This window comes from Eubalaena glacialis, chromosome 5, assembly GCF_028564815.1.
Source record: "Eubalaena glacialis isolate mEubGla1 chromosome 5, mEubGla1.1.hap2.+ XY, whole genome shotgun sequence".
NCBI lineage: Eukaryota > Metazoa > Chordata > Mammalia > Artiodactyla > Balaenidae > Eubalaena > Eubalaena glacialis.
Window position 1 is genome coordinate 124,505,278 of NC_083720.1, and position 27,740 is coordinate 124,533,017.

Below are 27,740 nucleotides of genomic sequence, written 5' to 3' on the forward strand. Positions count from 1 at the left end.
AAAATCTGCATGGGTGGCTGCAGCTCCATCAATCACTTCTTCAAGGTTCACCCAGCAGCCCTCCAACTGGACCAGGGAGCCCTGTGGGGATGCAGGTCTTCCTTTTCTTGTGGGTGGCAGGCCCTTCTCACTCTCTGCCACAGTCATGTTGGTTTTTCTTATTTTCCTGTAACTGTTAAGAACAATACTCTCTTTAGTTATCCTTAAAATAGTGTCTCTATGGCATAGTTTGATAATTTAGCAGTATGCTCGATTGATGCTATCATGTCTATTTCTAGGTTTAGCTCATGGTTGAAATATAAATGAAGGTCATGGCAGTCTTGCAGTCTGGTATTAGAAGACATCCACGTGCTGAGGAGTCAGGAATCCTCTGAAAGCCAGCCAAAAGGAGCGTCTTTTTAAAATGAAAAGTGAGTAAATGACAAATGCCAGAGGGAATAAATATCTGATTTTATCACTGAATGCCTTATTATTTGAGATATAGTGTAAAATTATGCAAATGCATTTATTTGAACTACATATGATTATATTCTTACTTATTAATGGCTCTCTTAGCAGCAAATACATTCTTCCTAATAGTAATGGGCTTTCTGCCACAGCAGAAGCTGATGGATGTTTGATCTAAAATCAGAATATTCTTACTTCCATTTTTTGTCAGCAAAAATTAAGGCAACAGCAGAGGCCTCCTACTGAAGACTAAACACTTGAGTCAGAGAAGATCATTTAGAAAAAGGATTGGGTTACCCTTGTTATTCTATGTAGACTCATGAGACATATTTTGATAAATTATAGTTCTTTCTTGTACTGTTCTCTATTGTGATCTTTTGGTCTCTATTTTGGCTCCTCTTCACCCCCATGTACACACTCTACTTTCATGAAAGAGAGACACAGAGTGGGCATTTCAGGCTGGTAGCACTTAGGGAAGAGTTTTTCATGGGGTTCTGTTTAGGATTAAAGCAAAAGCCCCACCTGACACTAAAGTATAACTTTGCCCTTTTCTCTGCATATTTATTTCATCCAATGAAAGGTAGCTGTTATGGGGCTGGAATCTGGTATTCTTTTGTTACTTGACCAAGTAATGTCCTTGGGCAACAAGTTATGTTTTCTTGTCCCAATAAGAGCATACTTTTTTTTTTGAATCCATGAATCTCTTTTAAGTTTTTTAAATATCAACCACAGAACTTGATCACACTGGCTATGTCAGTTAATCTTTCATTGAACATTAACTATTGCCATGCAGAAGGGCCTCAAGAAATACTTGTTGAATGGAATGAAATGTTACCTTCGAGAATTTTTATTTTTTAAAGCCTCTAAGTGAAGAAGGTAAATCCAACACCTCCTACTATTATTTCCAAACTATAGAATGAATAAGATTTTAATGAGCAATATTTTTGGACTGCAAACCTGGTGTCGTAGATGCTTAGGGAACGTTCGAAGGTTAAGCAAAAAAGACTGGTACCTTACCCCCAAGAGCTTTACATTTCTAAAACACATTGACAAGCACACATAAGACAAAAAGGGGATTTCAAAGAAGAAGGACATTTTGTCAAGTTGAAAGACAAAGAAGATCAAACGTTTTCTTTAGACTCAAGCTCAAAGCTGGGTGGAGAGGCCTGGGTGGCATTCCAGACTGAAATTCAGAGGAAAAATATTTTCTTTAAACTTTCCTTTTATCCAACAAAAAGAGTTTCCAGCCGAATAAAGCTTCAGTGACACTACTCCTTTTTTCCCCATGATTGTCTGGCAGCATTAAGTATATTTCTTTTTAAAAATAGAGATACCATCAGCAAAGGAAGATAATTTGATGAGCTCATCGGGTATATTATACACTCATGGGCTTAGACAGTAGTTTGCACCAGAGACTTAAAGGTCAAAACTATGTAGACTATGGGAACCCTACTTTCATTGTTTTTTTTAAACAGTTTTTTTTTTTTTCTTTTGGAAGCTAAGAAAAACTTGATATCTAAGATTAGATTCAAGTAAATAAAGGATGCTTTGTACTAAACCTACAAAATATGAGGAATATACAAGCTTACAGAGATGTTACACAGGTAGCATGTAAATCTCAAACTTTAAAATAGTGTGTGTGTGTGTGTGTGTACGTGAGCCCTGCATATTTATAACTGTGGTTCTCCTATACAGTCGGTAGTCATTTCCTGGAATTAACCATGTAAAAAATTTTTTGGCTTCACAGTTGCATGAGCTTTCAGAGAGTCTACTGCTATTTGTACTCTGAACTTTATACCTGTGTTTAGCTCATAGATTTTGGACAAAAACAGCTATGACCTCGTAACTGCTTCATCCCATGGACTCGTGGGAGTCCGCAGTTACATTCTCAGGGCTGTGCAAGGTCTCAGATATGAAATTCAGTCACAGACCATTTCTTTTCTCTCTGTACATTTTCTTATATTAACTCCAGTGTGGAATTTTCAACATACATCTAGCCCAGGGAAGTTGTACTGTAGTGAAACCTTGCTTCTCCAATGTTTAGAATGAGTTTGTTTTGAAATTTCATTAATGATTTAGTCCTCATTGGCCTACAAAAACCTCATAGGCAGTACTGAATAAAGAACTCCAGAGACCAAATATGACAGCCATGATGACTGCCAGTATCAATAATTTAGCATCTTTGGTTTTCATTGCAGCCTGGTGACAGTATCCCAAAGAGTATAGTTTCATGAGTCAGTTTTAGATTTCTTCATTAATGTAAACACTACCAGACAATGTGCTGATATTGTGGAAGATGTTTTCTACCCTTTACTTTCTCTTTTTGGGGAATTGTATCACTATAAATTTCTGCACCTCACTTGTAGTTTACCTAATAATCACTTCACAGTAAACTGAGAGCATTTAAATTTTGTTTGGAAATACTAATCACTCTACGTGAAAACATTTGATTCTATAGTTACAGAAACAGTAACAAAGTGTTAACAGGCCAAAGCAGTAACACTTTCATTTAAGGTTTTAGAAATAACTAAGTCTGTTTGTTTCCTATGGCTATCGTAACAAATTACCACAAATTTAGTAGCTTGAAACAATGTGAATGTATTATCTTGCAGTTCTGTAGGTTAGGTGTCTGACACAGGTCTCACTGGACTGAACTGAAGGTGTTAGTGTGGCTGCATTCCTTTTGAAGACTCCAGGGGAGAATCCAATTCCCTTCCTTTTCCATTTCTAGAGGTTTCCCATTCCTTGGCTTGTGGTCTCCTTCCTCAAAGCAATCAAGGGAGACCTGAGGTGTTTTTTTCCCATTATATCGCTGTGACCTTTTCTTCTGCCCCCTCCTCAAGTTTAAGAATCTTTGTGATTACATTAGGCCCATCCAAGTAATCCAAAATAATCTCCCTGTTTTAAAATCAGGGGATTAGCAAACCTAACTCCATCTGTTATTTTAATTCTTCTTTGCAATATAACATAACATATTCACAGTTTCCTGGGATTAAGATGTGGACCTCTTCGGGAAGCCATTATTCTGCCTACTGCACAAAGATAGATTTTTAATGATGTCAAAAATCTATGCATGAGTCAGTATCCCATGATCCTATCTATTTAAGCCTCAGGTACATAAGTTAACAAACTTTATTCTGTATGATAATATTCATTTCCTGTTAAGCTATAGACGCAACTCTATGCAGTTCTTAAATTAAAAAAAAAGAAAAAAGAAAAAAGCACAGTATTGAAATAGTTGGGATAAACTTAGCAATCTTCAGAAGACTCCAGAATAGGGTTGTAGGCTGGGAAACTAAACTAGATGACACTTAGGGTTCTTTCTAACTTTGTAAATCTGCTACAGATCTGCGGAGCACTGCTCTTCTATTTATCCCTTCCTCTCCATCACCATGGAGACATAGATGCTTAACTTTTCAGGGTATAGAAATTAATGACAAAATGTCCCCCCTAGAAACTACAGAATTCTCACCAAGTTAGCCTTAGGACTTTTTTTCTGTGAATATAAAAATGTAACTTAAAAAAATTTTTTTAATAAAAATAACAATCACTGGTTGCCGTGACAAGTAAAAACACATACTTATGTTAAACCTTCAATAAATATAATTTTTAAAACTTATATCGCCTAAATATAATGTTGGTAGTAAGAATTTTTCTTATTTTACTGATAGAAAACCACTGACAAGATTTTTTTTAAGACGAGATTACTAATAGAACTAAGTTAACAGAGTTAGGAGTAGATACGCACAGTGCTGCAAGGAGATTTTTTTCATCCCTTTGTTCTTTGATGGATTAAAAATACTAACAGAATCCTTACAAATGTGGATGGAAAAATATGTCAAAGAAGAGTCAGCTCTGCAGAACTAGTTTCTATGTAGTAAAATATATGTTGATTATGACTGCACTTCAGCCATATTGGAGTAGCAGGGACCAGATTTACTCTCCCATCTGGAACAAGAAGGGACAAAATATATGAAATAACTATTTTCAAGACACAGGACATCAGGTAATGAAGGTGAAAATGATCCCTAAGAGATGAGAAACTAACAAGATGAAACTTACAGTTGCCCCAACTTACTTCCTTAAGAGATTTTGCAAGTTGCCGCACAGGCAAGGTGGAGCCCAGCAGATGCCCTGAGAGGAGGAGAAAGAGGTGAGAGTCTGGATAGGCTTGCACCTAAACCTCTCAAGGTAGTTTGGGAAATTTTAGCAAATTGCACTTAGCACATTCTTTTGCCTTCCTCCAAAGATTCTTTTTCAGAAACCCTCTGACCTTTATATATGTTGTGTTTTAACTGATTCATTATTAAGAACGCTTCAATATGTCTGACTTATCATTGTACTATCTATGTCTGATCCCACAAAATATGATTAAGAATATATTAAGCTGCATCCTTTGAATTGTTGCCATTAGTCAAATAAGTTGCCGGGGTCATTCTGTAAAGCACAGGGGTGCATGCTATATGGTCTATTCACGTCCTGAAATGGATTAATACGTTCTGCATGAGCAGAAGCTCGTAGGTGACTGATAAAAGTCACCCTCACACACATCAATACAATATTCCAGCAAAGAACTTGCCAACCCATGACCAAAATGCAGACGAGGAAATTATATTTACCCCACGTTGTTAAGTGTCAGCTACTAGATTTTGTATAGGGATATTAACTTAATAGCTACTTGTCATGGTTGAGGCATGTTGAGCCAAAATAGCCAAATCAGTCTCTCAGTCACCAGATTTATGCTGTGCCCCGGGAAGGGCTTGACCCAGCTGAGGCAGCTCTGCAGCTGAGGCCGACCCAGAAACAGACTGACTGCTACTTCCTCTGCTGGTTTCAGTGGCTTACCTGGGGCATGACCCAGACCATCATCCTCCAGGGATCTTGTCACCATGCCCTTCACGGGCTGGGGTACTTGGTCATGTCTATTTACCATCACAAGTGGGCCAAGGAACACCCAGAAAATTCAAGTGAATCCCCTGGATTCCACCCAAATTCCTCTCTGTCCCCATCATATAAAAGCAGCCATACCTCCTCCAGATGAAGAGAGTCATTTATCTATACCAAGATGGTGATTTATCTTCTTGCCTCTTGGTCCCTGGACATAAAAAGCCAAGTTGGCAGGCATAGTTTATAGTTCAATGGAGTGTTTATATTGGGTACCCTGAGGAAAGGTGTCCCCCTTGAGGACATAGAATTGTAATGAGCAGATCCCAGAGTCAGTTGCAGAGATGGGAAGCACGATGTTCCCCAGTGAATCTGGGAGAGATGACAACTCCTGCTTCCATGTTTAGTCCCCATGGTGTTTACCCAGGGCTGTCGTAACAAATTACCACAAACTTGGTGGCTTAAAACAACAGAAATGTACTCTCCCACAGTTCAGGAGGCCAGAAGCCTAAAATCAAGTGTTGGCAGAGTATGTTCCTTCTGGAGCCTCTCAGGGAGAATCTGTCCCAAGTTTCTCTCCTAGCTTCTGGTGGTTGCCAGCAATCCTCGGCATTCCTTAGCTTGCAGCTGTATCACCCCAATCTCTGCCTCCGTCTTCACGTGGCCTTCTTCCTTGTGTGTCTGTGTGTGTCCTCTCCTGTCTTATAAGGACACTAGTCTTCAATTTAGGGCCTACCCTAAACCTAGCATGACCTCATCTTAAATTAACTCATTACATCTACCAATGTCCTATTTCCACAAAAGGTCATATTCTGAGGTTCTGGGTAGACATGAATTTGGGGGGCACGGTATTAATTATAGACTGAATTCTGTCCTCTCAAAATTCACATGTTGAAGTCCTGACCCCCCAGTACCTTAGAATGTGACTGTATTTGGAGATAGGGCCTCTAAAGAAGTAACTAAGGTTAAATGAGGTCATATGGATGGGCCTCAATCCAGTATGACTGGTGTCCTTATAAGAAGAGGACGAGGCATTAGGGGTATGTGTATATAGAGAAAAGGCCATGTGAGGTCACAGTGAAAAAGTGGCCATCTGCAAACCAAAGAGAAGGGCCTTAGGAGAAACCAAACCTGCCAATACCTTGACCTTGGACTTCTCGACTCCACAACTGTGAGAAAATAATTTTCTATTGTTTAAGCTACTCAGTCTGTAGTATTTTGTTATGGCAGCCCAAGAAGACAAATACACTGTTTAACTACCACCCCACCTCACACACACACATGGATTCTCTGTTGGGAACACAATGGCATAGAAGTATCTTTGATTGAATGCGTTATCTGTGACTTGAAGGATGAGGTCAAATCCTGGCAGAGTACTGCCTCTGAGGTGCTGCTTGAGTCTTCAGCAACCATTGCAACATATCCTGGGGCAGGAAGTTTCTGGGTGGCATAGAGTGTGATACCAGTGGATCGCATGGTCACAGGCCTATTCCTGCACATTCTTAGCTTTAAAGATGGTCCCCTGAGCTGACACAACGTTATGTGGTTTCTCCTGCCAGTGAATCAAAGCCTTCAGGTGCTGATGCTGGATGAGGCCCTACAAAAAGGAAAGGCAAACCTATTCCACTGAGAACGGACCACCGGCCTTTCTAGGCTGACTGCTCCGACCTGCCTCATAAAGCAGTGATGCCCTATCAGAGGCCCAGCATTCTTTTCTGCCGCTGATAGGTTTGACATTTTGCAGTGGTGGTAACTCTGGTAGCTTTGATCGATAAGTTGGAGGCCATGCTGGCCCAGGAGGTGTCTAAGTCTCTACATGCAGAGGGCGTGGCCCTTTCTCTAGAATCTTAGGTGGCTGCTTTGTGGTTCTCTTACTGCAGCTCGCCACACACTCCACCAAACACCTTTCTCCGCCACTGTGATCTCCAGTACAATAGCACCTATCCTATGGCCCAGAAAGCAGGGCTGCTTCCCCTGCAACCCAGACCCACTGCAGAGCTCCTTCCGGCTGTGGGTCCCATGCAGAACAGGCAGCCTTAGCATCACCTGGTATATGGCCCAGAACATTATCCTAAGGTATGAAATATGCTGCCTCCAGAACCCAGGAGGCTCACCGGGCATCGTGCTGCCTTCCTCATGGCAGGAGGTGTATGTAGCGATTTTTTACTGTGGAGGTGATGCACTAGCCTGTCCCTGACCACTGGGCCCCTAAAAATTTTATGGATGTGGCATATTGTTCATAAGGTTTATCCCCTACTCTGTAATACATCTTACTAAGGCCTCATTGTTTTAGCTACTTTTCTTTTTTTTTTGAATTTTATTTTTTTATACAGCATGTTCTTATTATCTATTTTATACATATTACTGTATATATGTCAATCCCAATCTCCCAATTCATCTCACCACCACCACCCCCCACTCCCCACTCCTCCATCCCCCGTTTTCCCCCCTTGGTGTGCGTACGTTTGTTCTCTACATCTGTGTCTCTATTTCTGCCTTGTGTTCTAGCTACTTCTTGCTCATCCATCCTCAGCATACTATCATTGATGAAGCAGGTGCATATTCTTTAGGATAAAGTGGCAGAGTTAATAAAGCCCTGGGACGAAACTATTGAAGTATAGTGTCCATTCCATGTGAATGCAAACTGTTTCTGATCCCCTTTTTCGATGGAGAGAAATCATTTGCAAAATCCAAGACTACATTCCTTGGACTTGGGCTACATATAACTGCTCCAACAAAGAGGCCACATCCGGCATGGCATTTGCAATCAAGGTGACTACTTGACTGAACTTGAAGTTGCCTATAGGCATCTTCCACGATCCATGCAGTTTCAGCAGGGGAAAGACTGGTGAATTAATACAGATGGGATGGGATTTTCATCTCTGCATTTTTTAGATCCCTAAGGATGCCACTAATTTCTGCCATCATTCCAGGCTATACCATTGGTTTTTTGCTCACTATCTTGGCTGGGGTAAGGAGGAGGTAGGAGGGTAGTTTAGTTTCAGAGGCTTCCACTTAGCCTTCCAAACACCCAGTGAAACCACTGTAACCTTGCACTTGGTCAAGACCCATGTTATTAACCAACCCCTCCCTCACTCTAAGAAGGCAGCAAAAAGGACACTTTGAGTCTCTGGGTAGCAGTATCAATTCAGACTCTGTCCAACAGGCCTTGAAATATCTTATTTTCCTCCTCTCCCCAGAGTAGAATTATGAGTGACTCTCTCTAGGTTTTGGGGAAGCACTGGGGGACTAACTACCTTGTCCAGATGCCATGGTGCTACAGGGGGCTTCCTCCTGGGGACCTCTTTCATCAGTGGGCTATGGGTCTGAAAAGTGACTCAGGTCCAGGAACTGAGCAAGGGATGATAATTTTTTATCCAGACAACCACCCTTTGGCCTCCATGTTATCTATCCTTGATGTTGTCCAGTGGTACAAAAACTAAGTAGTACTCATTGTTACCCATTTATTTTGCCCCTAAGCTTGCTGTATTCTATTAACCTTCTCCCTAACTCTCTGCAGGTTAGCTCCCCTTGACTAACCACTCCCAACTTGGTAGTCATTACCATAATTGTGACCTCACTGACTTTTGGCAAATAGGTACTGCCACTGGCCACTATTATTTCAGGGTCTTATCACCCACTGCCATCAGCAAGCGAAGTTTTACAATAGTTTCTATTGTCAGAAGTAGCCTACAGAGTTACCACTGAACTTCTGGGGGGCCCTCGTGCTCCTTTCATCAGCGCACGTCTTTAGGGCCTTGTTAAATGGTATGTCTGTTGGGCCTTCCTGTGGAACATAATCATCCAAAGATAAATCTATCCATTCTGGCATATCCACTTCCCTCAACCTTTTCATTCTTTCCGCCACCATTTGCCACTCAACTTTGTTTAGAATTGGCCATTGCTTTTTCCATGTTTCTAGAAGCCATCCTGGTAGTGAGTTCACATCTCCTAGGATCCTAGCTGGAATGTTAAATCCTATTAAGAGAGTGCTTATCCTGCAACCCAAGGACCCAGTGTGGGTGCTATTAGCAAACTCTCCCCTAATTTCGTTCTGTCCCTCCTAATCAACAGCTTCAGATTCCAGCCTCAATCATTCTCTTCCTGCTCCTCCCAATACATACAGGCCAATTCTTGCAGCTCCTTTGGGGTACAGTCTGTCTCCTGTCTCATCAGGCCCAGCCCCTCTCTGGCTGAGTTTTACTTAACCCTTATTACAGTTGCTCAACCCTAATTCTAGGTCTAGTGGCATGGAGATAGGGCAAGTCCTCAAGGGGGCACAGGTTGCCTGGGGAAAGAGAGCTCTGCATCATCACCTAGCTTGGGAGTGGGTGAGGCGCCTTTGCCCTTAAGAGACAGAAGTGGGCTGTGACTGCGGGCTCAGAAAGTTCTGGAGTCTAGGGAGTGAAAATCTTCAGCGGCATCCATTGAAATGTCTCCATCTCACTCGTCAGGGTCCTGGATATTCCCAAACAGTCCCTTGACCTTTGCATAATAGACCTGCCGTGACGGGCAACTGTCTTTGAAGTTTATCCATTCAGACTACTAACTCCTGGCTTGGTCCTCAGTTTTCTCAGTTCTCCTGCTGCAAGAGATGAAAGCTTTTTCCAGTGCATCTAGAGGCCCTCTGGCTTTCACACCTGGCTTTCTGTTGCCTGTTACTGCCCTCAGCTGTTCATTATGTTTCTACGGAATAAAAATGGCTCAGCAATACCCATCCGACCTGTTATCCATATGGCTACAATTTTCTCCATACTTTTCAAATGCCAGCCAGTCTGATGATGCATTCCTTTCTACCACACCATCCCAATTCACTGTCAGTGTAAACTGTAACCACTGGAACTTGTGCCAGCAACTGTCTGTTCTCCACCTACCACGAATGATGGGGTTCAGCTGCATCACTTTGTGTCTATCACACACTATTAATCTCTGCTACCTATCTTGCATATTAGACAAAAAAATGAAACAGTTTATACAAAAATATTGGAATGGTTTCCAAAATAGGCTTAAAATACTGAGAATAAGAAATCAAATAAAATATCAAAAGTATATAAGTGAGATACTAGATTTATTCAAAGAGAAATGAAATTTCCTGGGTAAAACATCTGTGTGATAATACTGATTCTGAAAAATGGCTATATAGTCACCTTTGTCTATACATTTAAGCATAAATAATAGGTATTGTTCAGGACACACGCTGTGAAGAAAGAAATGAATGAGCCAATTGCTAAAACACACGTATAACTACTTAAGATAACATGAATATTTAATGAAAATTTAGCATAACATCTGACTTTTATCCTGTGGACAAACAAGAAAAAGTACAATAATTCATTTTACCCATTACATTTTACAAAATCAGAATGATTTTCTAAGCAGTATTAATAAAAACAGCAATTTAATTTCAAACAAATATATTACCATCCTATTCCTTTATCCTGTATATGTATTTAATTGGCAAACCTACTAGATTACTGAAATCAGTAAAATCCAATCCATGATGCTTAATTGCTTGGATCGATAAACATCTTACATTTGAAATTCATTTTTCTTATGCTACAAGCCTGATTATCAGTTCCTATTAAAATGCTATGCCCTACTCCTTGCCCCAGTAAGTGTGACTAGTCTTTCACATAAGGCTAAGTGACAGCACGTACGTCTGAATATCCACACACGATTCATCAAGCACACACATTCCAGCTCCTCAGACAAGGTCACCAATGGGCAAGCAGCTTTCCTAGTTCTCTTGTTCCTCATAGTGAGCATAGCCACTGGCATAGGTCCTTCCTAAATTCAAATTAGTAAACAAATCTGATGACTCCGCATCTGAATCCTTTCCACCTTCATCTTCTTCCTCTTCATCATCCTCTGCTTCGTACTCATCTTCTTCCTCATCATGGTAGCTGGTATCACCATACTTATCAGATGCAAGGTTCTTCCAATAGGCATCATACCCAGAAGCTCCATCTCCCTCTTCACCTCCAGTCTGCCTGCCAAATTTCAGGGAGCGTGCTACGAAAGACAGATATGTATGTGGCACCTGATTAGCTCCAATTCTCTACATCCTCATTTTCCTCTACAATATATGAAGTTACATGAACTTGATTGGCTGCTTCTTACTCTCAAATGAAAAAGTCAGTCACATTTTCCTTATTTCCTCACTTAACATTTAACCGGAAAGAAAGGAGACCTTAGAAACAACAATCAGTTCCATCCTACTTAGAGTCTACATACACATCATATATAAGAAATGAGAAAGATGACAGTGTCATTTCATTAAATCTAGACAAAGTAGGAAAACGAAATAAGAATAATAGCATTCTCCATACATAAGTTAAATAAGGCATGTTAAAAACTAAAATGCCCTTTGTTTGATCAATTAAAAGTGCATTTTCAAATCACCGAACAGGTGATTTCATGTCATTACACTCTTCTCAAGAGAGATACTTTATAATTCGGATGTCCTAGAAGACAAAGTCTGTCATTTCTTATGCCTTAGTAGCAAAACAAAGTTGAGCGTAAAAAATTAGGTCTCACCTCACTGTATAACTATATCTTTGATTAAACAAAGTATTGTCAGGGTCATTTAGAATTATGGTTCCATTATACGTTTGGTAAAGAGTCAAATTCTCTTTAACAAAATTGTGAGCTTCATTACTGCAAGCATGTTTGTAGTAGTTGCATTCCTTCATAGAAAAGTTATATAAAAACCATGAAGCAATTTCCTACAGTAGTGACGTATAACATAATAAGCATCACTGCTCAAATATCACACACATAAGAATAGCTTCAAAATGAATTCCAACTTCCAAGTACTGAAGATTACCACCACTTGAATAGTGAGGATTTATTGCTACTCAATTATTTAAAAGGAAGCCTCAGCAAAAACAGAAAAATCATTCTTTTTGGTCTTAAATTTCAGTATTCACTATGTCATTAACTGAAGCAAATGCCAAATATCAGAGTGAATGATGGTATATTTCTTAAGTTAAATTGAGAAATTTTACCCACAAATGTTCCAAGGCTATAAAATTCCATTTGCATAAGAGAACACATTCATCTTTTCAAATATGAAGAAAAGGCAAAAACAAAAATAGAAAGAGAAAAAAAAGAGATAAATCTTGTCTAAGCAAGAAAGCAAAATCACCCCAGTGGTATTTTAACAAGAGCCTTACTTGACATGCTGAGATCCTTAGTTTCCTGAGTTTCGTGTCCACATTTAGGGCAGGGAGGCCGTTTTCCTTTTTCGTGCTTAAACACCTTGCTCCTTGTATGATCATCACAGAAACAAGCCTATATAGGAGAAATAAAAATGAGCAAGTTAAATAAGTAATTCAAAAAATATACGAAGACATCACTTAGTATTTCAAGGAAATGTAAAGTTACATATATACTTTTGTTAGGGCAGAGATTAAGAGTTTTGTTGGAACTGGTCACGCTCCTGATTTCAATTCCTTAAAGGAAATGGTCTCTGCCAGGACTCTTCTGAACTATGGCCTAAACACAAGACAGAAAATATATGCAGGGTATGATATGTAGACACGTTTCTTCGTAAATATGAGTATTCACAAAGCCTCTGATGACATAATGGTGACCAGCTTATCTACCTGCACAGAGCACACAGTCTAACTGGGGACACAGACAAGTGGAGAGGCAGCTACACACATTACGCATTGCAAGGGAAGGGAAGAGGAGAAGCGCCAAACCAGACCCAGGATTCAGGAAAGGCTGCCTGGGAGATGTGAAGTCTTAGACGAGATCTGAAGGAGAATGGGGGTGCAGCAGGGTAAGCAAAGACGGAAGAGTGATCTAAGGCAGAGGAAAACAGCACAGACAGAACTGGAGAAGAGTTGGGGGAGAATTAAGAGATAGGGTTAGGAGTATTAGTAGGAACCAGAGAAATGACTCTGAGAGGCAGTGAATCAGCTGCATCTGTTTAGTGATCTTTGACAAATGGAAATGCTGGAGACAAGGTCTAAGGAAACAGAACATTATGGAAATCTTCACTGTACTCAAACTCTACCAAACAAGTGCATTTTAACATAAAGTAAAATATACTCCCATCATTTTGGTCAGAATGTTCTCTATAAACATAAGGTATAAAAACACTGAGCTAAGATTTAGGAGACACACACACTGGTGTCAACTCTAAGACAAGCCAACTGGATGACCTCTGAAATGTCTCTAAGCTGTCTCAACTTCATTCACAATCTCTAAAATAAAAGAAGTAAATTACATAATGTTTAAGGACCCTTGTAGATTTATTATAGCTATAAATAATCCAAGAGCTGGTGGATGAGTATGGGGATAAAAAACAAAATCTAAAACTAAAAAATATAAAAGTATACCTTACAACGGAGACAGGAATGCTGACCAAGCCGATTGCATGAAACACCTGTGAGGGAAAGTACATAATATCCATTTTCAAACTTGGAATGAAAACACTATTTTCCACAGATTCATACTTGATGTACTATCTTAGATCAATTATCGTTTTTTTTTCTGTCTCATAACCTAGAGGATACAAAAAAATGAGACGGAATCCCCAGCCAGATGCAAGGAATCCAGCAATTGCACAGACACAGCATTCTTTTATCCTCCAATCTCTTTCTATTGCTCCAAAACTAGGAGATGGCAAACTTCGTTAATGATATTTAGGAAACTGAAATGGTAAAACATTTTTTCAGTGACACTGGCTGGACTCTTCACTTAAGGATATAACAGTTCAGGACTTCCCTGGTTGCGTAGTGGTTAAGAATCCGCCTGCCAATGCAGGGGACACAGGTTCGAGTGCTGGTCTGGGAAGCTCCCACATGCCACAGAGCAACTAAGCCCGTGAGCCACAACTACTGAGCCCGCGAGCCACAACTACTGAAGCCCGCACACCTAGAGCCCGTGCTCCACAACAAGAGAAGCCACCGCAATGAGAAGCCCGTGCACCGCAACGAAGAGTAGCCCCCGCTCGCCGCAACTAGAGAAAGCCCACGTGCAGCAACGAAAAGCCAACACAGCCAAAAAAAAAAGGATATAACTTCAATTTTTAAAAGAATAACCGTTTCCATTAATATATATTCTCTCCTCGTGCTGTAGGCTATGGCCATTTTTTGCAAACTTCTGATATGAGAATAGAATACTTCAGGTGGAAAAGCGTGACTATGAAGAGAAAATAATACTCAAGTGGGCAGGAAAACAGATGGAAAAATCCTAAAATATTTAATCTCTATTTTAGTCAGTAAGCCACATTAATTTTGGTCATTATCTACAATTAATGCAAATATTAATGCAAATAATGCTCCTAAACTTAAGAGCAAATATTTTAGAAAAGCCAATTTGTCTGGCACATATTGAATATGCCAAAAAATGGAAGACAAAAATAATTAAGAGAGGTATAGAAACAAGAAAACAAACTAAGCCTTACCCTGATATAGTCTAAGTATAAACTATTAACTTTCCATTTACTTAGAAGTTTTGAAAAAGTAAAGAAAACAAAAGGAAATCTATCTTTATAATTCAAATATTGCAGATGTTTCTAAGTTGGGGATTCTTTTAAGTTTGCCTGGGTCATGCGGAGCTTTTTCAATCTGAACAGCAAAGTATTTTCTTAAAAACTCAAAGATGATTTCTCAATTATGTGTATTATTATTGCTTCTGTCCAACCATCCTGCTTCCTTCCACAGTGACACTGCTATTTCAGATGGATTTATATTACTTGTCCTACATGCTAATAATAAAAGTAAAAATCAACTGAGTACTTACTATTAGGAATATATAAGTATACCAAATTACTCCAATAATAACTATATTAATTTCAGTCTGTGGAGGAAAAAACCTGAAATCTCAATCATTTCTACTTGAAGATATGCCTAGAGAGCTCTTAGGTTCATTCTTCATTCAGTCAAAAGAGGATATATATCACCAAAATGCTATAAATCCCTTTCAAGTACAGAACCAGAACACAGACTGAAAGTACAAAGTGCCCAACCCAATGTCCCTGTGTACCAGGCATTTCTGATACAGAATCTTCTCCCATCCCCACCACCTGAAGCTTTGACATGCCACAACGACACAATCCCAAGAAACTCGTTGTTGTCTATCACACCCTCACCCTTACGGCCGGGAACCCAAACCGCTAGGATGGGATGCGGCCTTGCCAGGCTTTTTCCCCTAATTACACCTCAAAAACACACTGGCCCTCCACTTCACTGCCCTGTTATTTTTCTCCCCAAGAGTTAAAATCTTGAACTTATATAAAAACTGCATTTCTCCCAGATTCTAAAAAATATTGTGACTTTCCTAGTTTTAGACTGGGGAATGGTTTTCTTTTTAAATCTATTTCTATGTCTTCCGAGTATTTTAAAAGAAAGCAGGTTAGAATACATCAAAGCCTGCTGACAATAAGCCATTTAAATTAGAAGTCCCCGGGCCACTTTCATTATTTTAAAAAATAAAGGCAGAGTACACACACGTGTTTTGTTTTTGTTTTTGTTTTTTCCCCTCGAAACATACTTCCCACTGGTTATACAGGCAAAGAAGTATTTTATAGAATTTCCATATCTTCCAATTCATAGTTGTATGGTCAAATCCAAAAATGATGAGATATGACCAATGAAGGGAGTAGAAACAAACTATCTTTGGGACTTATATGTATGATTTGGACAGTGTTTCAGAGAAAATATTTCAAGTAGTGAATGGCAACTGGCGAAGGAAAAATGGCAAAGAAAAAATAAAGCAATGAAAAAAAAGGAAAGAAAGACGATAAATTACAGTAAACCAAGGAAACCTGTGAATCTGCAATGAGAATGACTTTAATATGAGGTATCAAAGGCATGGTAATAGATTTATCTTAAAATCCTTTCAATTATTCAGTGTCTTTATTTTTCCTTTGTCTTTTACTGAATCACTAAAACTTCTTGATGGAAATATAGCCTTATCACTTACAGTTGCCTGTCTTTGGGGTTTAAATGCTACGAAATACACAAAGTTCCCAAGTCCCAAATAAAATAATTCAATTTTTATATTATACATTCTGCAGAAGCCTAGGAACAGCTCAAAAAGGCTAACTACTCTGAGATGTTCCTTTAATCTTAGGAGATTTTCTTTATAAATATCACAAGAATTACCTATGTGTGTGTATGTGTGTCTTAGACTGATGACTTATCAACTTTAAATTTATAGAAGAGTACAGGGATTAGCATTTCATAGCAGAACAAGAACCAAATTCAAGAAAGTGAATTTGGAATTTCAGTCTTCCCTACAGTGGTATCTACTATTTAATAAGGGCTTTCTAAGTGACAGGTACCATACTTAGGCTTTGTATGGATTCTCACTTCAATGAACTCTTTGAAAAAATTAGCATCTTTCTTTAATACATAACAAAATTCAGTTGTAGAAAGGTTTGGTAATTTGCCCAAAAACATATGGCCAATAAGTAGAATTCAAGTAATGTCTGAATCTAAAACTTGAGCTTTTGAGAATCAACAGAATAGAAATAAAATAAAATGCAATCTATCTCTAAAGATGATACCATGAAACACTGGTTCTCAAACTAGAATATACATGAGAATTATGTGTGCAGGTTAAATACAGATGCCTGGCACCTGCCACCCACTTAAAGATAGAACCTCCAGGGATGAGGCCTTGACACCTGTACTTTTAAATAACCTCCACAGGTGTTTCTGATGCACAGTCCTCTCTAAGAGTCACTGGAACCAACCAGCAGGAACAAACTAGGGGTGTACCACTTATCTGGGGACACCTGAAAACAGGGTGGGGGAGGGTATGTTAGTTGTTACAATAACTTGGAAGTGAAAATGACATTTAGTATTCAGGATCAGGAATGCTACAAGTCCTGCAATGCCTGATCAATCCCACAAAATGAAGAACTGACCCAACCAAAATGTCACTGGCACACTGCTGGACAAAACTGGACTGTATGTGTTCTGAATTTTTTTCCTACAAACAGAAAATAGATATTGAATTAAATTACAGTCCATAAGAGGCCGCATGAAAAACTAGATTCCTTTTTCATTAAGTTTAACACTTATACTATTAAGAATCTTGGGTATAAAGAACATCTAATATATAAAAACTTACATTTAAATGTTTCCGCTTCTAAAACCTGGCAGCTGGCTTGATGTTCAAACTGATCATCTTCACAAAGAAAGTTATGGCAAAAAGAACAACTGAAAATTCTGCCTCCTATTGGATTAAAGAACAAAACCCACAAATGTAAACATGATAAAGTTTAATTTAAAAAACTTATCTGTAAAACTGCTCAGAAAAGATGGCAAGTTATTTCAGATTTATACCAAAATAGCACAGCAGTTTTTGTTCTGGCAAAGGCTCCAAAGAAAACTGACAAATTGAACCATAAAAGAGTGAACTCCCACTGCACCCTGGCTACCCATATATACTCACAACGCTCAGAGACACTTCCTCCCCTGTAACTCCCCTCCCTACCTGCCTAGGTAAAAATCCTGGTATTGCCTGTTACTGCTGGTATAAATCCCTTTTCCAACTAAACTGATAACCAAAACAGTGCCAGTACCTACGGTTGACAGTATCCTAAAAAAAATCATAAAAAAAGAGCATCCAGAACGTGTCAAAGTCAGCCTTCACTTCCAGCAAAGCTCGTCATTTGTATGTAACCACTCACCGTGGTCCCAGACGCCCCGTTCACATTCCACACACTCAGCATCGGTAAGCGGGCAGACACAGGCGTGTGTACTGAGGCACTTCCTACCGTGACAAACCCAAGCTTCACAGAAGTCACATATTGCACCCTGCAACCAAAGAACATGAAAAATTAACCTATGCCACAACTGGCTGCAGCCATGGTTCAAGCAGTGGCAACCACCAAAACTATATACATTTAGCCACTTAACCAACCTTCAGTGATAATGAGTGGCTTCATTAAAGAAAATGTACTGTTTAAGCCAAAATTAAAGAGTGTTTCCTGAAAATCAAACTACTTCACCAATAGCTATTTACAATATACAAATCTATAAATCAAAAGAAAAAGAAGCAAAAGGGGAACTATACACTTACGCTAATATTAATCATTAAAATAAGTCAAAGAGCCGACAGTGTTGCCCCCAAACTGAATTTTACAATAAATCAAATGAAGTCTAGAGCCCATAATTTAGGCGTTCCTGTCTATAGCAATTCTGGTAACGAAATTAAGTGTTTTCAAATACTAACATTCCTGACTTAAGAAAGTTCCTTCTTATCTGTGTCATTTATAAAATAAATATATAGCTTTTCTAGAATAACAGAGAGAAAATATTAAACTTCTGTCAGCATCTTTTTTAAGGCAACTTATGCTTTAAATCATTATTATAGCTCTGTTAAATAAAACTAAAATAAAATATTTGGAACTAAATGACAGGGTAAGACTTTCCAATTCTCTGTCAAGGTTAAGACTGTAAGACTACACACACCTTTAATAACACAATGACGTCTACAGAACATTAAGAGCTAGAAAGAATCTTAAGGAAATGGAACTGGATGGTTTTTCCTTTCCAGGTGAGGAGGGACAGGGGCCTGAGACTGAGTCCAAGTTCTAGAGCTACATTAGAGCTGAGCTGTGATTCAAATCCAGGTCTTCTAAACCTCAAAATTCACTGTTCTACTATTCAAGGCACTGTAACAAAAGTGGAAAAGAGCAAATAGGAAGAATGTTTTGGGACTTGTAAAAATAGATTACCACTGTAGATAGCAAGTCCTCGAATCTATCTCTTGGATTACTCAGGGTTCTAGCAAGAGAAGAATGACACACTAAACTGGGCAATCCAGGACAGTTTAAAGAGATAATTCACAAAGAACAGGGAAGGGCTTCGAAAAAACATCAGGGATGATGCAGATACTACCCCTAGGGCTGAAGGGCCAAGGGCAGGGAAGGGAGGGAGGTTCTACAACCGCAAGAGAGAGCCAGCCGTATGCAGAGGACTACCTGGTCATATGGAGAGGAACTGGTGGCCAATCCATGTCGAAACCAGGATAAGCTGGCAGGGCGTAAGCTGGGAGAATAAACACCCAGATCATAATTTCCTCCTATCGTCAGGTCTCTTGCCAAAGTCCTTTTTGGGCGGCTGAACCCAAAAAGAAGCCCTAAGTAAGACACTGATCCAGTCCACCACACAAGTCAGGCTCCCAGGGCAAATCAGGGGGAAGAGTCGGGGAGAGGGAATCTTAATCAGCAAATAGAAGATGGCCAGAAAATCACTTTTCTAGAATTTAGAGCTAATGATGCATGATTCGACTTTAATGTATTCTTTATACAAGAGATCATTCATACTCATACAACTCAGTGAATTAAAAAAATAATAATTTGATAAATCTAGACATAAGCAAACTACCAAGGAAGATTACAACAGCTTCTGAATAAAGATAACACTGACGATCCTATACTTAAAATAAAGAATTCTCACAAGATGATTATGAATAATTTTAGCTCTTCTATAAGGTATCCACTCATGAAAAATATAAAGGTCTGCCTCATGATGGAAAATTACATGTTCTTGGAAAATTATGAATATTCTACTATAAATATTACTTTCCTCATGGGCTGACATTTGGACCTAAGAATAAATTCACACAACAGAATATAGTAAAACTGGTCGAAAGGATAACATTTTTTTTGAAAAAAAGAGCGAAATGCCTCACACAATGCAACTGTTTCTATTATTTAAAATAATGAATTTTCTTTGAAACGTCTACATGTAACGAAGAGATAACTACATGTAATGAACTACATGTAACTACATGTAGTAAAGAGCATAAATCTGTGTTAACTATGTACTCTTTTTTGAAATGTAAAGCTTTAAGAAAACAATTAATCCTAGGTTCTTTTGGAACTAGGTTGCTTATTTAACCAAAAGACTGAATCTTAGTTTAGCAGGAGTTTCAGTATAGTAAATAATATTTTGTGATGTCTAAGTAAGATATATTAGAAAGGTATCACTAACAAATGAATGTTGTTTAGGTCAACATTAGATGAGTTTCCCTTCCTTATACATTTCCCAATAAGAAAGAAGAAAGCGGTCAAAAACAAGTGGGTAATAAGTGAAAATCATACAAAAACATGCCACAGATAATCCAGATAACTCCAGACTGATTACATTTAGAAAAAAATAACTGCGTATTGGTCAGAATGCCTTCTCCTTATCCTTGGAAACCTACTGGTCTAAAAGATAACTACAAGAAGCTTACCACCATGGCAAGGCCAGTACTGTAGACACCAGCATGTTTTATGACACAGTCAGAAGACTTCATCATGCACTTTGTTTTCCCTAGCAAAGAAACAAATTTTCACTATTAGTCTTGCAAAGTAGTACATACAAATATTCACTAATTCCTCTTTTTATCTAGCCCAAGTTCCTATGGAAATAATTTGAAAATAAAGAGAGACCAGCACTATTTACTGCTTTATATAACTGAAAAAAGAAAATGGATATAACTGAGACCTCATTACCTGAGTCAGATCTTTTGAGATTAGGAATTTATATGATAATTCATGTTTGTACTAAAATCAAAATTTGAAGGTTATGCTTTGTAATCTAATAATCACTAAAGCAGTTTAAAATCTTGTGAATTTTCAGATGAATTCAGGGAGATTTTTAAATGATATGCTTTAAAAGTGAATTTTACATTTTATAATTCACAATAAAGGCAGTCTGATTTGAAGTTACTGCTTCTTTCTTTCCCTAGAACATATCAAACCAAAGCAAATCAAATAATAATCATGCAAATTATCTGGTTCATTTTTTTAATGTTTAACCATAGTTAAAAATTTACAAACTTAGCCCCCGGGTAAACATTCTTCTAAAAGAATTGTCAAATAGTGCCCAAATGAGCACAAAAATCAGGAATATAGTGATAAAGCTAAAAATCACAATACAGCCACAAGAGCTCTTATCTAGCAGCGAATTACCAACCCGAAACACTGTCAGGAAATTCACTTATCACATGCTGTGAGAGGATTAATGGTGACATATTAATCACGCATCTCAGACTCCACAAAGCAGAACACGAAAGAAACAGAAGATGCTCAATTTTCCACTACCTTGATTACCTAAGAAACAAAGCTAGACAACAGGAAATGGGAAGAGAAACAGGAAATGAGGGGCAGCAGCCCCCCAGCTGCTCCCTGTCTAACACTAAGGACAAGAATCAGTGAGTGGGAAGTGTATCCGTGCACAGCACCACAAACGCTGAAAACAGGGGAAGGGCCTAGCGACAGCTTATCTCAATCTTCTCCACAGTCTATTTTCTCACACTACATCCATTTGTCTTTTGTAAATAAGGATATAAAAACTGGCAAATGACTGGTCTATCTAGGCCAGTGTTCTCTTTTCCATTCATTACAGATCTCAAAGCCGTCTCTGAAAGCTAGAACTTCACTAGAAACATTCAAGGGTGTGGCCCTAAGTCTTCCTAACTTTCTGCAATGTTATCATGCGTAACATTTAAATGAGCATATCTCAAACTGTGTTTCACCTGAAACTATTATCCCATAAGCCAAGGGGATATTTGTTCAAATAAAAGTTTGGGGGACAAATCTGGAGTAAAGACAATTAATCAGGTTTCTTTTTTTTTTTTTTTTTTTAATAAATTTATTTATTTATTTTTGGGTGTGTTGGGTCTTCGTTTCTGCGCAAGGGCTTTCTCCAGTTGCGGCGAGCGGGGAGCCACTCTTCATCGCGGTGCGCGGGCCTCTTCACTGTCGCGGCCTCTCTCTGTTGCGGAGCTCAGGCTCCAGACGCGCAGGCTCAGTAGTTGTGGCTCACGGGCCTAGTTGCTCTGCGGTATGTGGGATCTTCCCAGACCAGGGCTCGAACCCGTGTCCCCTGCATTGGCAGGCAGACTCTCAACCACTGCGCCACCAGGGAAGCCCTAATCAGGTTTCTTTACTGGAGGTCTTCAGAACCTTTAACACATACATAGGTAAAAGAACTCTCCCAGGTGGGAATGGGGGAATGAAACACGCAGCGTGTCTCAAATGTATGCTCTGCTTTAAGAAATACCTACTAATATCTCAAGTATTCTGTGGAAGACTATTTGGGAAACATGGATCTTGTTCTATGAACTACTATTTAGTTTTACTCTGAATAATCATTTACTCTGAATAAAAGTTTCCACTTACACTTGGGAACTAGGTAAGTGGCTTAGGAACTCTATTCTACTCACTTGGGAATACATGTGAGGAAATTCAAGAATCATACGCTAAGAACCAAACAGAAAAACAACTGATCACAAAAACTGGCACCAGGTAAATGTGGAATAAAATTATTTTTAACAGCCTAACACACTGCAGGCAGTATCAGCAGAAATCAAAATTTAGGAAAGTAAACAAAGGATATCGACAAGACTAAGACAGTATAGATAAAAATGCAGCATCACCAAATGTTATTAGTCTGCAATCTAATCTTTCCATGTTTAAAACAACACGTGGTACCTTTATCTAAACTGTATCTTAATTATTTTCCAGCATTACATCGAAGAGACAAAACCAAGACTTGACAGTTTTTTGATAGGCCAAATAACATTTTATGTAGTCTTATTAATAGTAAGGCATAACATTACTGTAAATGATAATGATGAACCCACAGGTTCAAACTGATTAAATGCCAAACAAATGTTTGATAAAAAGAAAAGCATGTGTTTTGATCATATACTTACCACACTGTGCACAAATTGGTAACTTCTGTACAGAATTACAAAAATAGCAAAATGCTCTATTCTTCTGCCGTCTTGTCATGTAAAAGAAAATTTTAAAACTTAGTCAATATCAGATAAAAGGTCAGTCTATATTATTACATATAGAAAAAGAAATAAATAAAAATTTACCTCTGACACTTGTCACATTCCTGTAAAATATAAAAACATAACATTAATTTTTCTACTGGCTGAAAACTGCAAAGTTACTTGCATTATAAAGAATACCGTTTTTCATGTTAAAATTTAAGTGACATTTGCCCAAACCCTCCAATTCCACCCATGAATACAAGCATCTATACATACTTTAACAACAAAGGTATGTTTTGGGGCATACCACACTAGAGAAAGAAGTGGCCTTTTCACAAAAGAGGCTAAATACAGTAGTGGTCTGTTTTTTGGATTTTTTTTTTAAGCAATCAGAAAAAATAATACAGAATGAACACAAGAAACAGTAGAGAACACAGTATGTTGAAGCTCACAGAAAATTCAGAATTCTAAACATGGTATTAAAAAGCTCTCCACAATCTGGTCTCTAACCACTTTTCAAACCTCACTGGCCTATTCTCTTTAGATTCAAGTCACTATTTGCCAGCCATTCTCAAAATATGTCTTGTATTTCTTCTTTTCCATGCCTTACTTATTCTAATACTTTTCCCTGAAAAGTCCCTCTTCACTTCTTTACCTACTGGAAGTCCTGGTGATGATCCCGCCTCCTCTGTGAAATGTACCCCATCCCCACACTCACCTTTATCACCTCTTAGTCCTAATGAACCTTAATCTCAATTGTACCTTTTCTGCAGCACTTACCAAAGTCTAGCCCTCACTGTATATATTTATGTATGAGTCATTTCTTTGTCTGTCCTCCTTCTCTTCTCTAGAAATCACCCTGACACGGACAAGGGAGTCCCCACTGTCCTATCTATGCTATGTAATCTCGCTCCCCCTCACCCCCCCACCAGTCCAGTACAAATGCTGGTTAATCCTGGGATGGGCACCCACCCAAGCCCAACCCATCAGAGTTCTTTCCCTCTCTGAGGGCAACAATATGTGATGTGAGACTTGGGAGCTATGAATCCAGTGGCTATGAACCCCCAAAAATGGAATAAAACAATCTGAGAAAATGGAACTAAATAAAAGCAAAAGACAGAACTACAAGTTGTTTCAGGTTCCAGCTGTCCCTGCATCCCAGCTATATCCATGCCCTTCCCAACTACACAAGTTAGCCCATTACTTATTCAATAAACTATTTCTCCCTGAAGTTACTTAGGTTGGATTTCTGTCATTGAAAAACATTAAGTAATACAGAAAACAACTGAGCTATAAGCTTGTGGAAACCAGGACTATGTCATGGTAATGATGACTTCGGATGAAAAGGCTCCAATTAATAGGACAAACTGAGGAAGGCATACTAGGTTAGAGAAGCTGGAGAATGTCACACAGTTCCTAGTATGTATTCCTGTTCAGTACATATCTATTTGTCACCAACAGTAGCCAAGGTAATATGACAGGTTTCAGAAACAACAAAATCAAACAAAATTCACCACTACTCAGTGTTAATGAAAACAACAGACATGCCTTTAACATAGATTTATATAGTTTTTCAACCGATAACCAAAAAAACTGTTACCATTGAAGCATTGCACGGGTGTTTAGCTAAATCAATAGTGCTTCTTGATGCTCTTAGTTGTTTTTCACGTTCCCGGCGATTCTCTGCCTTCTTCCTCGCACCAGTCTTTTTTTTAGGCATCTCCCCTTCTTTCTACACAAGCAAACAGAGAAGATATAATTGCCTTGTTGCATCTGCTATTTTAAAGAAACTAAGCAATAGTAGAATGAAATCTTCTAATTCTCATTAAACTTTAAACTCAACCCTGCTATTTTGATGGTTAAGCACATTTTAAGCCTTTATGCATCATTTAGCACACATCATCCCAAATAGATGGCTTTTAAAATAAGGCACTTATTTGTATTACCAAACAGTTCTAAAAAATGTAAACATCAAAAAGATTTATCCTAACAGCCAAAATGGTTTTCTTTCCCACAGAGCAAAAAAAGTTTCTCTGATATTCAATATTCTTTAAAAATTACTCCGTACCAAGTGAAAAAATATTATTAGGAATATATAATTAACAAGAATCATTTAAAAGTATATTATTTACCCAGTTTATATCACTTTTTTAAGCCATATATTCAGATGACCTGATGCTGCCAAGTCTTCAAGTATGTCTAATTTCTCCCATGTAATACCTAAATAAAACATCTAATAGTCAAGTCAAATGACAACATTAACTACAAAGCCAAACTACCCTCTCCGAAAAGATATTAAAGGCATCAGAGTAGCTTTGACTCCCTGAAAGCTGCCTTTCCCGCTACTTTTACCTGCAGTGAGCATGTAATTTTAACTGGGTTCAAATTTAAGAGTATGTGTTTACCACACATATCACAATAAGGACTTTAAAACTGGCTTTTATCGGGTAGTTGAAAGAACCACCTCATTTAGAAAAACAAGGTTTTCACTAAATAACACATTTTTATTTGGCTTTTCATCCCATCTGAAGACACAAGTTCCCTGAGGATTCCAGCCCTATCTTTCTTGACAATGTTTGCCTCCCAGCCCTGCCTGGCATAAATTAACCCCTTAACAAATGAAGAGATACACGAATGAATGAGTCTATGTGCTTGCTTTGAAACAGAATCTCAAATTTCTTAATATTCTTCAAAATACATGTATTTTTAAAAAAGTCTTTTCTAAGAGTGGTTCTCAAAAATCAACTGTGGAATTCCCTAAAAGCACAGATTTAGACTTCTAGGCTCTATCCAAGATCTACAAATTCCAAACCTCCAAGCACGGTTTTAAGTTTCACTGGTGACTGACACACAACCTTCCTGAAGACAAAAATATTCAAAGAAACCAAAGTCGTGACCATGATACAGGGAGAGAGTTCCATGAAAGCACACCTTGACACTTACATTTCTCATTACAATACAGCAAAATCATACACCAGCTTGTACCTGGAACAATACTAAGGTCACTTTCCGGGTTTCAACTCTAACGTTGGAATGCCCAATCAAAAAACCGCGCGGTGGTTAGTTGCAACTTAAAAATATGAACAAACCAGACGAGGAGGTTTAGTGGGTGGTTACCTGGAGTAACGTCCAAGTCCACTAGGTCACCCTTCCGGTATTTACAATGACAAAACTTACAGGCTGAAAAATTGTGTACTGCCCTCGCCAAAGGAGCTAAAAAAATAACCACAGGGTGATCACCGGTTGAATTTTCTGCGTCCCCCGGGGAGAACCCGCTGGGAAAGCTGAGCCTCATTTTTTCCCCTCTAGTTTGTTTTGTAAACTTAAAGAGTGAATTCTATTTCTTAGCGTTATACGGGTTTAAATTAAGCCCTCCTCCAGGAACGCTCCCACTTCTTCAGGACGCGGCCCGTGCCACGAAATGAGAAAACAGGCCCGGGGCCACTGCGGCTCTGGAGGCAAAGCCTGCAGCCGGAGGACCCAGCGGGGTGCAGGGGGAGCCCAGGGGAGAGTCGGCGGAGGTGCCACGCGACTCGGGGAACCGACGGCCATCCCCGCCCGCGGGGCACCCTCCCTCGCGCGCGCTCCGGGCCGACCTCGCTCACCCTCGCGGGGAGGCCGGGCTCACTCCGGGGGCCGAGGGGCAGGGAATGGCGTGAGGCCGGCCCGCGGCGGCTGCAGATCCAACTCGAGGACCACGATTCCGGGGGAAAAATGCTACTAAGCCCCGAGGAAGGGGGACAGACCTGCTTCCAGGTACTAGGAGCCGGACCGGATGTCCTCTGACGTCAGCACGTCGACGGGGAGGGGGCCCGCCCACTTCTCTTCGCTCCGCCCCGTCACTCCCCCTTCCGCGGGGGGCGGGTCTGGGCGGAGTACCTGACTGAGAGAAGAAGAAAAATGCGGGAACAGAAGGAGGGAAAGGGTGGAAAAGGCACCTCAATTTTATGTTTTCAGAAAAGGAGAAATCTAAGCGAAGAGAAAAATCTAAAAAGAAAAAGGAAATGAACTTACGACCTGGTAGTGGATCAGTTGACTCAAACAGAAAATTCTTGCCTAATTCTTCTGGAAACTTTCTGCTACCCGCATATTTTGTGCCCTCACATCCCACTTTTCGTGTTTGCTCCACAAGTTGTCCCTTTAGTTGTCCAGTGAAGTTCTGTACTACCCTCCTTTGTCTATCTCCACTGGCCTTCTGGAATTCCATTCTTTTGTGAACAAATTCTTCCACATTCTGAGCCTCTAGTGTGTTTGCTGCCTGTCCTTAGCTGAAACGTAACATCACCCCCACCCCCTTGCAGAGTCCGCTTGCTTTAAACTTGAAAGTGAAGGTTGCTCATTTTCCCACACTTCCTTCATGTCTTGGTTAGGGGGATGGGGTGTGTTCCCTTGCTTCCCAGTGCCTCACTCACATAATTCATCCTCTTTTTTATGTAGCAGTGCCACTTTTTATCCTTCCTTGTTGCTATGTTTTACACTCTCCTCACTGATGGAAGACTCTAGAACCTGACTTCCAACTTGTGCCATCACCCAGAATCACATAAATATCTAAATGGGAGACCCATCCTCTTGGGTTCTGGATTTCTTCATCTCCAGTAGCCATCACCTCTGCTCCAAGACAGGCGCCCACTCTCATGACTGTACCCCAGGCCTTGTCATCAGGT

The 27,740-nt window shown here is 39.3% G+C and overlaps 1 protein-coding gene across 5 annotated transcripts; it reads right to left on the minus strand.

Annotated features, from left to right (window-relative positions):
* Nucleotides 1-10,572: 10,572 nt before the first annotated feature.
* On the minus strand, nucleotides 10,573-26,854 carry ZNF330 (zinc finger protein 330). Of its 5 annotated transcripts, XM_061191648.1 has the most exons (11): nucleotides 26,682-26,854; nucleotides 26,194-26,289; nucleotides 24,677-24,808; nucleotides 23,179-23,198; nucleotides 23,011-23,081; nucleotides 20,542-20,621; nucleotides 17,987-18,113; nucleotides 17,425-17,529; nucleotides 13,680-13,726; nucleotides 12,507-12,624; nucleotides 10,573-11,343 (listed from the first exon to the last, which is right to left on the minus strand). In XM_061191648.1, exons 3-11 carry the CDS (start codon nucleotides 24,794-24,796, stop codon nucleotides 11,069-11,071), a joined length of 963 nt encoding a protein of 320 aa, XP_061047631.1. In that variant the 5' UTR covers nucleotides 24,797-24,808; nucleotides 26,194-26,289; nucleotides 26,682-26,854; the 3' UTR covers nucleotides 10,573-11,068. The 5 variants fall into 5 exon arrangements, with proteins under 5 accessions (XP_061047631.1, XP_061047630.1, XP_061047633.1 ...); XM_061191647.1 differs by lacking the exon at nucleotides 26,194-26,289; XM_061191650.1 differs by lacking the exon at nucleotides 26,194-26,289 and having other exon boundaries at nucleotides 26,673-26,854.
* Between the last annotated feature and the right edge of the window lie 886 nt (nucleotides 26,855-27,740).

Bases quoted from the DNA above. Each gene is read 5' to 3' on its own strand.
- ZNF330 (XM_061191646.1), bottom strand. The intron at 23,082-23,178 runs GTAAATTTTTAT...TTACATGACAAG, and splicing joins GAATGTGACAAGTGTCAGAG to ACGGCAGAAGAATAGAGCAT. The intron at 12,625-13,679 runs GTATACTTTTAT...TCTCCTATATAG, and splicing joins ATTCCTGTCTCCGTTGTAAG to GCTTGTTTCTGTGATGATCA.